The 15,431-nt window shown below is 33.4% G+C and overlaps 2 protein-coding genes across 2 annotated transcripts; one reads left to right on the top strand and one right to left on the bottom strand.

Annotated features, from left to right (window-relative positions):
• The first annotated feature begins 259 nt into the window (after positions 1–259).
• On the top strand, positions 260–3,095 carry LOC143598920 (protein CHLOROPLAST IMPORT APPARATUS 2-like). The gene is made up of 4 exons (XM_077077010.1): positions 260–1,370; positions 1,446–1,554; positions 2,172–2,327; positions 2,638–3,095. Exons 1-4 carry the CDS (start codon positions 433–435, stop codon positions 2,674–2,676), a joined length of 1,242 nt encoding a protein of 413 aa, XP_076933125.1. The 5' UTR covers positions 260–432; the 3' UTR covers positions 2,677–3,095.
• Positions 3,096–6,470: 3,375 nt separating this feature from the next.
• Positions 6,471–13,433, bottom strand: LOC143598923 (pathogenesis-related homeodomain protein-like). The gene is made up of 11 exons (XM_077077012.1): positions 13,393–13,433; positions 11,895–12,326; positions 10,834–10,999; positions 10,616–10,739; positions 10,398–10,510; positions 9,253–9,606; positions 8,938–9,174; positions 7,899–7,988; positions 7,561–7,611; positions 7,216–7,470; positions 6,471–6,951 (listed from the first exon to the last, which is right to left on the bottom strand). The coding sequence occupies exons 2-11, from the start codon at positions 12,302–12,304 to the stop codon at positions 6,652–6,654; spliced, it is 2,100 nt and encodes a 699-aa protein (XP_076933127.1). The 5' UTR covers positions 12,305–12,326; positions 13,393–13,433; the 3' UTR covers positions 6,471–6,651.
• Between the last annotated feature and the right edge of the window lie 1,998 nt (positions 13,434–15,431).

Genomic DNA, 15,431 nt, shown 5'->3' with positions numbered 1-15,431 from the left:
TTCATCCAAAAGCAGACACACACACCTTTAGGGTTTAGGGTTTTTCTTTTCCATCAAATTCAACTCATTTCCCACTCATTTCATCAATTTCTGGACCTGTGTTTTCATTATTATTTGAGATGACACAAACTTAAACCATAAAGTTTCAACCTTTTTCTTTTTTTTTGTCAAATTTCAAGAATTTGAAGGTTAATTAAGCTTCTCTTTTTCCATCCAATTCTTCTCATTTCCATCAAGTTCTTTGATTTATGAAATACAATCTTGAACCATAAAGTTCCAATCTTTTTATCAAATTCTACTCAATTTCATCAATTTCTTTGAATCTTGAAATTGGGTTTTCCAAATATCCTTAACACAAACCATAAAATCTCAATCTTGAACCATAAAGTTCATGAACTTAAGAGCTATATCAACTTTCTTGAACTCTCAAAAATGTCATCTTCCATATTAACTGGTGCCACAGGCAGAGCTTATGGATTTGATATTGAAAATATTATCAAATCCACATCAATGACTTCAAGTAGAACCTCCCATTCATCTTCTCCATCTTCCACCATCTCAGAATCAAGCAATTCCCCTATAAACATCTCCAACCGAAAACCGCGAACTCCCCGTAAAAGACCCAACCAAACTTACAATGAAGCAGCTGTGCTTCTTTCCATTGCCTGCCCCAAAGTATTCTCCACCAAAAACCTCACAAACAATAATAATAATAATCTTAATCTTTCCAAATACACCGCGCAAAACGGGTTACCATTTGACGGGTTACAACAAAATGGTAACCCGTTTTGTGACCCACCACCGGAACTGGTGTTTCCATTTCCGGTTCCGGTGGTGGAAAACCTCCGGAACCCGGTGTTCAACAAACCCAACGCGAGGGTTCCGGAGGGTGGAACTGTATTCCGGAGGTGTGACTCCGATTCGAATTCGATGGAATTCGATACGGAGTCAATGTTGGATGAGGAGATTGAAGAGGGGATTGATAGTATCATGGGTATTTCAAATAATAATAATAATAATAACCCATCATCAAATGATAATAATGATTCTTGTTTGGACTCGAATAATACGTGCTACGGGTATCCCATGGGATTGGGATTTGGCGGGAACATTGAGTTTAATTTTGGGTTTGGAATGAGGAATGGAATCAAGGCGTTGAAGAATAGTAATACTAATAATAACTGGTGGAATATTCCGGCAGTGAAGGTGGTGGAAGTGTTGCCGGAGAAGAATAATATTCCGGCGGTGGAAAAGAAGAAGAAGAAGAAGAAGAGAATGGAGGAGTTGATGAGAAGGCCGGAAGTGGAATTGGGTAATAATAATAATCAAGAGAAAGGGTATTTTGGTCAGGAAAATAATAATAATAATAATAATAATAATAATAATAATAATAATAATAATAATAATAATAATAATAATAATAATAATAATAATAATAATAATAAGTTGTTGTTGAAGTTGAATTACGACGACGTATTGAGTGCTTGGTCGGATAAAGGGTCGCCGTTGCCGGAGGAGATTTCCGGGTCGGAGTCTGCCGACGGTGATATTCATGTAAGTGTTTGCTTCAAATTTTAAATATTATTGTCATAAAACAAAAACAATAATAATAATTCAGCATTGTTATTTTTTAATTGTGAAATTTAAAATAAATTTTTTCACCTCTCTTTTCTAAAATTTATTAAGAAAAAAAACCAATGGATTAGTTTGATAATTCATCTATATAAGGAACTGATTTTCACACACCAGTTCAATATTTATGTCAGTTTACTGAACACGTGAATGGCTTGTTTATTTGTTTATTTTTTGTAAATGACAACTTACAGTCGAAAAGTGATGTATGAAATCAGTACACATCCCTCTGTATACAACTTATACATTTATAGATAAACGTCATAAAATATGTGACAAATTAGTTTTGAGTATTTTCTATATATTTGCATATCTAATAATATTATCATTAAAAAAATATGATTTAAACTTGATTTTTTTATTATTTTTTGTTTCAGTAGGTTAGTGTTGTAATGATATTCACCTTATTTTTTCCAATTCTATTGAATGACAAATTAAATTCAAAATATTTACATTTCTTAATTATTAATCAGAAATCATGTACTATAGTACTCGCATAAAGTTATTGTTGTTGATAGTATTATGTTTTCTGTGGACAGACAAGATTAGCTCAAATTGACCTATTCTCAGAAAACGGTGGGTTAAGAGAAGCAAGTGTGATGCGTTACAAGGAGAAAAAACGTACACGTTTATTCTCTAAAAAGATAAGATACCAAGTTCGAAAAGTTAATGCTGATAGACGGCCTAGATCCAAGGTACATTTATTTTTAATTTATAACTTTATGGAAAGTAAACAAAAGTTTATAATAAATGTTGTGTTGCAAAGTGTTTAATAATATATCAAGACATCTAAATTGTGTTAACACAAATTTAAAAAATGAAAATATATATATATATATATATATATATATATATATATATATATATATATATATATATATATATACACATAAGTAACTGCAGCCTTAAAATGATTTTAGATTAACTATAAATATTACAAACAAGAATACCAAAATGTTATTATATTTAAAATGTTAATTTGTATTGGTTTTGTGATATTTGCAGGGGCGTTTTGTTAGAAGGCCAAGCTCTGAGGACACATAAGTTAACATCTTTTTTACACTCGACCCCCCTCAATTTTATATAAATGGCTTAATGTGTCCTTTATCTTTTTCATTTTTTACATTTCTAGACTTATATTTCTTTCTTTTTTGTACAACAATAATTGTGTAGTGTTGTTGAGAAGAGGTGAGACTAGTTAAGAAGAGAAATGGATAGGAAGGAGAGAGGGAATTCAATATTTTTTTTTTGGTTATCTATAATCATAAGTTTTGTTATTTTCACAATAGTTATAGTTTACATCATTTGGTCACAAAATTGTACTCTATAGTAATGCATGTATTTTTGGCTATATGATAATATTCAGTTATAAATAAACTTGTAAGCGATTAAACAATCTTGCAATTATCATGGCTGGCCCAGACCCCATCTTGAGCTTGGCGAGCGTTAATGACACGGTATCAGTGGAGGCACAAATTTTTAACTTTTTTTTTTTGGTATATAAAACAATTTTATCAAAATATTAACAAATGAATTTGGGTCAAACAAATATGAATAATAAGGTCTAAAAAATTTAATAATTAATCTGCTTATGTTTAATTGGGCAAAAAAAATATGAAAAAAACCCTAGTTATTGAGCAATATGTTTGTTTATATTTAAAAATGTTTGGTAATTTATCAAAAGTCTGTTATGTTTAACTCCGGTCAAAAAATCAGGATTTTTGTTATATATAAGTTGGTTTGAAGCTCGGTTATGGTGTTCCAAACTATGTTATTCCAATCTATGTTATAATCAATTGCGGCATAAATTTAAAAAAACAAATCTAGAAACAGAAGTATAAAAGATAGAAATAGAGGTATATAATCTGTAAAAAATACAAGCATACAAGGTTCAGTTATTAGGTGTGTAAACAAACTGAAAAGTTCAGTAAACTGTTTGTGAAAACAAACAAACATGAACAAAAACTTTTGTTCATTTATTTAAATGATGAGCAAACATCAGAGCATGACCATGTTTCTTGTTTGTTCATTCAAGTTCATGAACGCACATTTATATTCTTGGTTTACATTCGTTAAATTTAACACAAAAACTTTCATGCACATGCCGGACGACAACGCATGGTCGGAAAACCAGTTTTGGTCAGCAATTCTTGCCACTTATCAATAAAATTTGGTGTAGCCGATCGTAACAAGCATCAAACTTGTTCAAATGATGGATTTGAAAGTCAAGGTTACGAAATTCAACTGATTCTACGTAGCCGCACATGCCGAGTTTCCCGGAGTAGAAGCATTACTAGAGGCATGCACATTGTCGGTACCGAAACCAAGTTATAAAAAATGGTTTAAAATACACAAATCTCGAAAACGGTACTGGCAATCATGTATACACAAATGTGGCGTCAATCAAATCATCATATGCTTTCACTAAACAAAAAAGTTAAATCTAGCATATAATTAAATTCTTAAATGTAATAAGAAGATCTCTTTCGTTATGATAGACAAAACATAAACAATATGGGTATATTATATGGTAACTTTTGTGTCATCGCCCCCGACCTCTATATCTTGGGAGGGAAGCCGTGAACGTTTCTTAATTCTTGTGACAAGCCATTTATTTAAGATGGAAGCCCGCATGCATCATTCATTGGTCTCTAACAAGTCACCTGAAACATGTTTAAAATATCTTATCAGCAAAAAATACTGGTGAGTACATTCATTTGTAAATGACACTTTTTACATTTATAGCATTAAGATGTTTTTACATATGTCTGCTTACAAATTACCGAAAGGTACTTGTCACTCGACCGTATCTATGACTATGGTCATATTACTTATTGGCTAACACTTGTCCAATAAGTAACGTGTAATAGCCCAGTAGGCAAGCCTTGTATACAAAACCTCACAATACCAGTAGTAACCATCCTGTAAGTCTACAGAGACTTAATCACTGTAATGTATTTAAAATACTTTTAAAATATATTTGAAAACATTTTAGACCATTTGCTATGAGTTTTATTGGTTTTGAAATGATCATGACAATGTCGGAAAAATAGTTACCTCACGCAAATGTGACTTGTATAAAAACTCAAATGTCTCACCTTGCTAGATTAAAAAATCTTAAATTCATTGCGCCCATCGCACTTCGCCCGTGCGCGTTCTATTTAAGTTAAAATTTTTGTTTTTTTTAATCGTAGTTAGGACCACTGGGTATGATTTGTCTTATAAGAATATTAACATATGAATTTTCTTTATTATAAAGAGCTCACTAGTTTTATAATTTAGCGATGTGGGATAAGAAATTTACACTCCTATGGTGGAAGACTCTCCTTTTCTTTCCTCCACCAATATAGAATGAAATTTTCTTCTTCTATTTTCTTTTATTTATTTTGTGGTTTGTTATATTTTGTCTCACCTAGTTAAACAAAAAGGTTCTCTTTTGTTCTAAAAGATGATGAGGCATTGACAGTATGATAATACTACATTTGTAGTCTTTGTCTCATTTGATCTTTGACTATTCTAAGTTCAATGGACACGTCAAGGGTACTGTTGTATATGTGATTTGAGTAAGTCTTTTTAAAATAAGTGCAAAACCCGTAATCATTAAAGCAAGTTTGTCATTCAATGGAACAATGTGTTTTAACCATAGTTATCAAATGCGATAAGCGCTCGAAAGCGTTGAGGCTGGGTCTAGCGCCTAGGCGATAAGCGCAAAAAAAGCGCCCGATTTTGAAAAAAAGTGCACATTAAAAAAACAAAAATTTTAACTTAAATAGAACATCTTATGAAGAATACATACATTCACAGTCCTTGACATAAGGTTTTTAAAGAAAGAAATCCGAATTTAGGTTTTCTAAGAACAAAGCTAACCTGTAAATTCTTAGTTTATTGATGATTTTGTGTGCTATAATATTGATTGTGGAACCCCTTAAATAGTGGAGTGTTAGGGACTCCTAGAGAACATGAACAAATTATTAAAGGGAATTTAATATGCATGGGGAGGTTTCGGAAAATAATACTGCGCCTTAAATATCTGCTGCATGCTAATCGCAATTAATGCGCCTGACGCTTTAAATGCGCTTAAGCGCACGCTTTTAATAACTATGGTTTTAACTTTTTGGTGAATCACTTCCTTATCAACAATGTATGGGCGGTGAAAAGCCTGTTGAAGTAACTAAGTTTCATAGATTTTAAAAATCGTGTCCGAATCTTATCATCGTTATTTAGTAATTGGGATGCTAGAGAATAACAAAACTGAACGAGCTACTTGTTACATAGCAACAACCAAACATATGACTAAAAGATTCGTTATGTTCATACATCAATTAATGACGTAACTAAAATGCCGTTCGTTCTGATTTAGTTATCGTATCATCAATGACTACTTTTATGTTGTCACTAACAGAACTTTTTACCGACCATTTGTTCGTTAGTCACAATGATTATTATTGTGTCACGAAAGGGTTTATGTTAGTAGAGAAGGGGCAAGTTCAAGTTTTTATTTAAGAATTTTTGCGTCTCAGTTGGTTCTTGTTTGACTCTTATTTATAGGCTTTTATGAATAGTCACAGCCATTGGAATTAACCATACACCGAACCATCACAGTGGTTCCTTGGTAACTACCATAACGATCATATCCCTTCATTGTAACTGTCACAGAATGGCCTTTTATACCAAACAGCTTAATTAACCCGCTTACTTTACCACTTCCGATATAGCAATACACTAATACTAGTACTCATGTTTATTTGTGTATTGTGATGTTAATTTGTTTGTGCAAACACATACCAAAGAAAGAACAAGACTGCAGTTCTGAGTCAAGTCGATTTTGATCAGAGTCGATTTCCACAATAATCAGCAATACTGTTTTAACAACACTTTCTTCTAAGAAAATACTAATACAACTATATTTTAGTTTAATACATCATTTCTCCCCATCCCAACCCGACCGCTAAACAAATTAAAGAAACTCTGTAAATTATTACAGCCAAGGGAGACAATGATGGTGGTGTATATGCAGAATTAAGGCTTCTCCTTGAGGTGTGCAACAGGAACAAAGATGGTGTGACTGTGATCAATAGACGGTGCTGGCGTTTTAGCACCCTTTCGGTTGGGTGTTCTTAATTGTATTACCTTTTGTAGTTTTTCTAACTTTGTTTTCAAAAGACAAAGTTTCTCCATTTGAGCTTCAGCTGTTCTTGCTTGTTGATCATCATCACCTTTACTCGTACCACCGATCAGAACGCGGTTTTCCTTTTCCGTTGTTTCTTTTATTATTTTCAAGCTCGAGTTATTCTCTCCAAGATCCACGTCACCATTAACCTTAAAAAAGTTATAGAAAAATGAACGATGCTCTATAATATATAGGCATGTGTGTGTGTGTGTATTACAATGCACCAAACAAGGACGTCTTATAATTTAAAATGTGCAACTTATAATGCTTATTGTGCGATAGTTAATGCAATTATAGTTTAAGGGGGTAAAATAGTATTTTATGCACATTCATCCACGTATATTGCATGTGCGTCTGCTCGTGGTGTGTGTGTTAATTATGAAAATGCCATCGTGTAAGATAACCAGAAGTACCTTGTTAGTTGATGCTGAAAGATGCAACTCTCCAGTCTTGTTTTGTGGTTTTGCAATAACGGTTGCTGACATGGCATTATTTCTCCTACGAAACTTTTTTGTGCGTCTGTCCACTGGTGTATGAATGACATTTACGGGCATATTTTGATCATTAATATTTTTTAACGGAAATTCAACAACAGCTTTGTTCTTAACAGGTTCTGATTCAGATTCTTTTGAAGGAATGTCATTTTGATTTGAAGTATCCTCTCCTGCCTGCATATAATTAGTTATTTACAATGAAATTAAACATGATAATATCTTAAAATTCATAACAGAGGTTGAAGATTATGCAAATAAACTCACCTTTTTAGTTTTAAGAGAGAATTGGCGTGCATTTCTGAACCATGTATTCACCTAAAAAATGTCAAATAAAATGCATCATGCATTTGAATGAAACTTAATATATTAATGAAAAAGCTATATTATTTCAGTAGTGATCTTATATGTTGAATAAGTGATTTTATGGTTAAAAACATTTTGGGCAACTTTTAAACCATTTGACAATTTGACCCGTTTACTTTTAAGATGTAGCTTAGCCCGAATCAAACCAATTAAAAGTAAACAGAACGAAACAGTCACCGGGTTCTAAATCTGAAAATTAACTTTCGTATATGCACCAATTGCCCTTGGAAAAGAAATACCTTCTCGGGGTCGAGACCTAGCTGTTTAGAAATGTCTTCTTTAACAGCTCGCGATGGGAGCTCATTCTTAGCAAAAACAGCGCGAAGCTTCTAATATACAAAAAGAAATAGCATTAAAAAAGTAATACATAGTTAAATACCAGTAGCATGCAGGCATGTAAACAAACTGAACGCTCAGTGAATGGTTCGTGAACCGTTCGACGGAAAGTTCCTTAATTTGATAAAAGAACGAACATGAAATTTTTTTTTTGCTCATTTAGTAAGATGAACGAACATGAACACATGTCTTGTTCGTTTATTCATGTTCGAGTACGTTCGTTCAATTAGATACGTTTATGTCAGTTCGTTACGTTTGTTAATATACTCATTTAAAGTTTTTGACCCATTACAATTTAAGTCTAGTTTTAATAACTTTTTAAATAAGTATATTAACATTACTTTTTAATTATTTTTAGCTCTAGTTTCAATAACTTTCTAAATGAGTATATACCAGTAGAATGTGCCCAACACATTGTTTTTCACATAACTTTTTAACTAGTTTTAGCTCAGTTATGCTCATTCGTCTATGTTCATCCGTTAGCGTTTGCTAATCGTTAGATTATACTGTCAAAAAACAAACATAAACGAACAAAAACATGTTCATGCTCTGTATGTCTTTGTTCAGTTCGTTTACAATCCTAGTTTTGACCTATTACCTTATAAACAGGTATGTTCTTTCTCTAACGAGTCATGCAGAAAAAAATCAAATAAGTAAAACACGTTAAAAGGGGGTCGCAGCGCAGCTTGTTGCCTGCTTACCCACCTCTCTATTGTAACTGGATCCTTTTGTTTAGTATATGAATGTTGATAAAACAAAGTCATCCGAATCGTAGTCAAATGAGTAAAATCTCTCTTATTATGGTATCATTTTTATAACCGTATTTAACAAATTAATTACTTAATAACTTCAAAAAACATCCTTTGACCTGTTGTTGACCCTGCCCAACCCATTAATTATGCGGTTATGCCACCTCAGAAGGAAAGAAAGAAAGTGAAGTACCTCCACAGCTTCAGCTGGAATCCTCAAACACGACCGTTTATTATCATTGCATGATAAGTTCGGGTCAGCCCGGTCAACTTCAGCAGTATCTTTTACATTTGTTTCCTCAGTTTCACAAAGAGCCATTAGAGTACTGGCTGCATCAGACTCTTTTTCTCTTCGTTTTCTGTTAGTGGGCCCCCAATCTTCATCTTTGCTTACTTGTTCATTTGCAAGTGCATCTTTCCCGAACATTTCCTACATAATAATATATAACAAAAGCTAAGTACATATTTTTCCAACTTCAAAGAAAAATAACATATATTTTGTACTCACATCATAGAGTTTCCTATAATCAACTGACCGGCGTTGTCTGCGACCGCTCACAAATTCACAATCGGTACCAGAACCCGAACCAGATGTGCTTTCGAGGCCAGTATTTCTAATTATCTTGCAAGATTCATCACCATCAAGAACTTCATCATCTAGTGACAGTAAACTGTAGTTACTGTTGGCATCATCATTATCATCATCAGAAGATTTGTCAGCAGAGCAAACTCTGCTAACATCATCATTATCAATTCTGTCTGGATCATAATCATCATCGCCTGAATCATCCGAAGGCCATTCTGCTTGATTGAGTATAGCATCCACATCATCAGGTAATGCGGCTTCAACACTAAAGACATCCTGTTCCAAACATCATTAAACTTAAGACCTTTTTTTTTCATAATTGATGAGATTGCTTTGAAAAACATAGAATCATATCTATAAAAGAAAACTCCACAAATGGTCCCTGTGGTTTGACCATTTCGCTGTGTTCCCGAGTTCATGTATTGATGGATGAGAAATGAAATGAATGGAAAGAAAAAAATTGTTGTTTTCCAGAGGTTTTTTTTAAAGAAAGAAAATTAGAGAAAATTGTGTTCCTGGGATTCATTAAACGAAAGAAAATAAAATAGATGGAAAGAAAATAAGGAGAAATAAAGAGTAAGTCGGATGGAAATGTATTCTTTCCAATTTGGAAAGAAATGGAAAGAAAGGAAAGAGAAAAGGGGAAAGAAAATTAAAAGAAAAATTTGCCTTTCTTTTATTTTCTCTTATTTAATTGAACTCGGGAACAGTAATCCTCACTGTTAATCCCAGTTAGTTTTAAGCGGAAAAATGATGTCATGTGCCATTCATGTTTGAGTAATTGTGTTTTTTCAAATAATAAAAAATCTCTCAAACTCCAGAGCTACTGGTGTCGACTTCATCACCTTCGATTTTTAAACCGAATGATTTTATTAGGTGTCAAATAAAATGAGATTAACCATTAAACCCCACGTGAAAGACTATTTAATTAAGGTATCACAAATGTTTGGACTAACCTTGCAATTTTCAAAATATGGAGACCAAACTCGCAATTTGGTCAACCACATAGACCATTTGTGCAACTTTCTCTATATGTAATTTGTGAAATTTAAAATAGAAAGTAAAACCTGCCAATTTGTGTCATGAGGATAACTTGTTCCAAGATGTGCATTCATGGAGTCGATGATTTCAGTCTTGCAAATGCAATATTTACAAAACCAACCTTGGTCTCCTGGTGGGACTGATTAAGAATATAAATAGCATTTCAGTTAAGTTTCAACAAAAAGAATCAAAATTTGATTACTTGCATAAACTGGATATATGATAAGATTCAAAAAGAGCTTACTGTTTTCAGTTAAAAGTGGAGGGTCGATGCACATTTGATGAAACGCGCAATTGCAAGTCCCGTCACACAGTATAATGTCATTATCAACATATGCTTCCCTAAGTTTACACTTAGCACAATGTATCTAAATAGAATAAACAAAAAACCAAATTTTTATTATAGTTGTATTATACAGCAATAGGGACTTGTAATTACCTGTAGTGGAACTGGATACATACATTATCATGATGCACAGATCCATCTGGAGCTATTACAGATTCATCTATGCGTCCATCTGAGCTAAGTAAATCAAGCTGGCGTAAGGCGTCACGAAGTCCAAGTTTACATTTCAGTATCTGCTTCTTGGCTCTTTGAAGTTCTCTTTCTGGCTTAATCTTTTCTCGACTGAATATAGTAACAAAAGTTAGTGCAACAATAAGATAATCCCGAGTTAAAGATATAACATAAAACAATGGCCTTATAACTCAATAAGCTACATTTTCACCAAATGTGTGTACTCTGTACTTGGTCAATGCAAATACAGATAAGTGATAGAGAAATCTAGAACACCATCAACAAAAAATTACTTCTTATTGCACGAAAATAGCAAGACACTAGTTTTGAAAAACATATTTCATCATCATCATCATCGTACTCAGTATATCCCACCAATAGCAATGCTATGGTGGGGTCTGAGGAGGGTAAGATGTAGACAGCCTTACCTCTATCCCATAGGGATAGAGAGGCTGCTTCAGGTGAGACCCCCGGCTCGATAGTAGTTTTGCATCAAGCCTTGGACATAAGGCACATAGCACTCAATCATCGGGACACCGGCTGATTGGTGCATGTGCCCTTGTCTTTCGGCTATCAATGCCACCACATGATGCCTGATTAACCTTCCGCCACTTTTAACGTTATTTTCACGAGATTAGTAAAATAACGTCAAAATTAGTGCAATTTTACTTTTGCCCACCCGAGGATTCACACATATATACATTATATGCGCGCACCGCAAGCAGGGCGTGTTGAAAAAAACATATTTGTTTGTCATATTTAAGATCAAAGTGACAATAGAGTATTTAGAATTCTTGTAAAAGTATCATTAGCAGGTAATTTACATCTTAAGGATGTACAACCCTCATGTTCATGCTGTGTGCAACATTTACTTAACTTGGGAGAATGAAGTAAAGTTGTCCTCACACTTATTTTCATAAGTTAATAAGTATACTGTTTCACTTTTACTCTTAAAGCAAGAAATCTTCATATAATAGTGAAAGAAAGATGTAAAAATGGTGAATACCTTTGACCTTTCCAGCCTTCAGTTGAGTAAGCATCTAGAAGGTTCTGTTCAATTTTCATTCTGATGAGAAGGTTCTTCGTTCGCCTTTGCAACTTGGCAGCTTCATCAACCTCGACTTTTTCGTTTGTTCTTTTTCTCTTTCGACCCCTCTTACACTTCTCAGAAGTGAAATCCCCCTTCTGATTTTGGTAATTCACTAAAGACGGATTACCCGAGAAATGGTCAAAGTCTTTGTTTTTGCTGTTGGTTAAAATGTCCATATACTTTTTCTTAGATATTTGAGAAGTTCGTCTGTTCCCATGAGATTTTAGTTTTCTTGATCTCTTTGTACATGATTTCATTGTGATGCTCGTTGACTGCAGCGATTTACCAATATTATTCTGCGTCTCTTCCATCCCTGATTCAGTCATGTTTGCTTATCTATCTATCAAACTAAGAAACAAGAAAACGGTAAGTTGGCCAAATGCAAAGTAATCATTCTGAAATAAATATACAAACTCAACTCAATCAGCATGACATTAAGAGTTCCATTGATAACAACTAATATTAGATTATTTTCCCAAAATTTTAGAAAAATATTGACTTTCATGAGGCTTATTAAAACATAAATATAAAGATAAATCATATACCATACAAACCTATGTGATGTTGTGCAAAATAAGATGCCATTAACATACAATCTGAATCACAAATCCACATGGTATTACCATAGTTCTCAAAGGGCACAAAGGGTGAGCAGCCTTGGGCCTAAGCGCAAGGCGCTAAAAAGCAAGGGCCCGAGATAAGCAAGACGCATAGCATAAACATACAATTTTTTAGGTTTTCAGCCACGTTTTAGGCTTTTTAAGAATATTTAGGATGTTTCCGTGCTATTTTTGGATGTTTTAGACCAATTTGGAGAAATTACCAGAATTTTCAACAGTTGCCAGGATCTCACCAGAATCTGACCAAAATCTAGCTAAAATCTCGCCCGAAGGTCACCGGATCGCCTAGATATGTGCCTGAAGGGCTTATGAAATCATATTGTATTTACAGAAAAACGAAACCCTAGACAACGATCAAAGCCAGTAAACTAAACTAAACCCTAACTTGAACTTAAAAGTCTTATACTAGAGATGAATCGCAATCAATCATAAGTTACATTCACACATTGTTCTTGCCAAGCAAGAGTGAGCCAATTTTCGGTGTGTTCCATAAGGTAGTAGGAAAACACCACAGCATTACAATCATCCATCCATCCATCAGTTCAATTAATAATAATAATAATAATAATGCATTATTAGAGTAACCTAACCAACAGCAAAATTAGGGATCAACAACTAGAAAACAGAAAAAAAGTAGGTAGCTAGGGCAAATAATAAATAAACTTCAATCAACAAAACCTAATAATAATAATAACAATCAATTGGTAAGAAGCACGTGATGATCTAATTCAGTAATCAGAAACATGAATCTGTAATTAACAAGCGATAATTAAATAAAAAGTTGGATAAGCAACCTGATTGATTAATTACAACGGTGATATGGAGTAGGCAAATGCACTCGAATACGAGCACATCGCAAATGGAGTGAATTTGAAACTGGAAGTCAGATTTGTGAGTGATTGTGAATTTAGGTCAGTTAACTTCCACGGTTGAGCTAACGGTCGGGTCGGGTCGGGAAGGTGAGTCAGTGAGTGAGTCAATGGGTTTTAACACGGAGGAGGTTGACTTCTCATCTCATCTCATCTCATCTCATCTCTCAACTTACCTTGCTTTTTATAGGAAGGACCACCTCCACTCCACCTCTTGTTAAAATATTATATTTACTTTTATTTTTTATATCTTCAAATGTGACACCCCCTTTCTTTCTTCAACGGTAAACAAAAGCAAATTCGTTAGTCTCAAAATTCTGCACTCGATTTGTAGAGTTTCATTACGGTGCTTATGGAATGTGCAGAATGATATGGTGTTTAACAGGCTGGCGGTAACGTGGAAACTGGAAAGTGTGGTGGGGATGTTAAAACACCTGGTTATTTTTTAGATAGAAATAGATTTGGTGAAGCTTCTTGTCGTGAAAGAATTGGTATAGATTTAATGTGTAACTAGTTCTATTTATTGTGAAACTAAATTACAAAATAAGTCCAAAAGGTTATATATATTTGTTATTGGTTTTTCATAAATTAAGCGTAATCGAAATGTCGTCTCTAACGTAATTTTATACAAAAAATCAATTAGTTTGTATGCTTAAGTTGGTAATGTAACAAGTTAAGTTTTACATCAATCGACTCGTATCCTTCTTATGACCAAAAGCCCAAAAAAATCAGTTTGAAATTCTGAAATAAAAAAACTTAACACCGTTAAGTTTTTTTTAATGAGTTACCACTGAAAGCCGATTATTTAAATTTAAGACATGCAGCGGGAATAAACTCACTTGAGATTATTATTAGCCAATAGTACCTAGATCGGATTATTAAAATCAATTTTGCCTTTTTTTAGTAAAGATAAGGTATATTTTTTGTAACTAATATAGAAAATCGAACTCCAAAATCGATTGTTTGTAATAGATGTAAAGCGCGCTTATGTTCTCTTAATCGTATGCAAGCATATATCATCATCAACATCGTACTCAGTATATCTCATCAATAACAAAGCTATGGTAGGGTATGAGGTGGGTAAGATGTAGACAGCCTTACCTCTACCCATGGGGATAGGGAAACTGCTTCCGGTGAGACCCTCGGCTCGAGTATGCAAGTATATATGATTAGCATATAAGTACATGTCGTAATTTTTACTTTTACAACTTAATATGAATCAAATACGGTTAGTCGATGACAATTCCTCCGTAGATTGATGGTATTGGTACCACCTTTCACACTACTTGTTTTAAGTTGACCAATGTTAGTCTGTTTATAATAATAATAATAATAATAATAATAATAATAATAATAATAATAATAATAATAATAATAATAATAATAATAATAATAATAAAACTTAGCTCCATTAAGTTTTTCCGAATTTCAAATTGATGTTATAGGGTTCTTAATCAGAGTAACGATACGATTCGATTGATGTAAAACTTATCTCGTAGTATTGCTCCAAACGACTTAATTTTTATTAGTTGAAGTTTAAACTGAAAGCAAACATATTTTCGAATCCCTCAATGCATTCAACAACGCTCATAGTGTTCTTTGTTTAAACCTGCAAGTACTCGGACGAAACACAAGTTTGCATTTTGGGTTAAAAAAACCTCGTCTCGCAACACGTCAAATAAACTAGGAGTGTGCACGGTTGATTCGGTTCGGTTTTGAGATAAACCAAATCAAAATCCAAAGTTTTGGCTTTTGAGTTTTTAAAAATCGTTCGATATCTGTTTTTAAGTTTTTGATATTTGGACTTCATATTTTAAGGGGGGAAATTGAAAAAAGATAATGAATAGGTTTTGTTATAATATAACAAGAACACAAGATTGGTGTTAACATTTAAAGATCTTTATAAATGTATACATGAGGTGCATTATTCATAAGTTTGGCAAATGACTTATCCACTTAGTTGG

The sequence above is a fragment of the Bidens hawaiensis genome, unplaced genomic scaffold (genome assembly GCF_021521415.1).
Source record: "Bidens hawaiensis isolate Kalapana, Puna unplaced genomic scaffold, B.hawaiensis_p1.1 tig00051275_1, whole genome shotgun sequence".
In the NCBI taxonomy this organism is placed as follows: Eukaryota; Viridiplantae; Streptophyta; class Magnoliopsida; order Asterales; family Asteraceae; genus Bidens; species Bidens hawaiensis.
The sequence above is the reverse complement of the archived record's forward strand: the minus strand, read 5'-3'. Positions and strand labels throughout refer to the sequence as shown.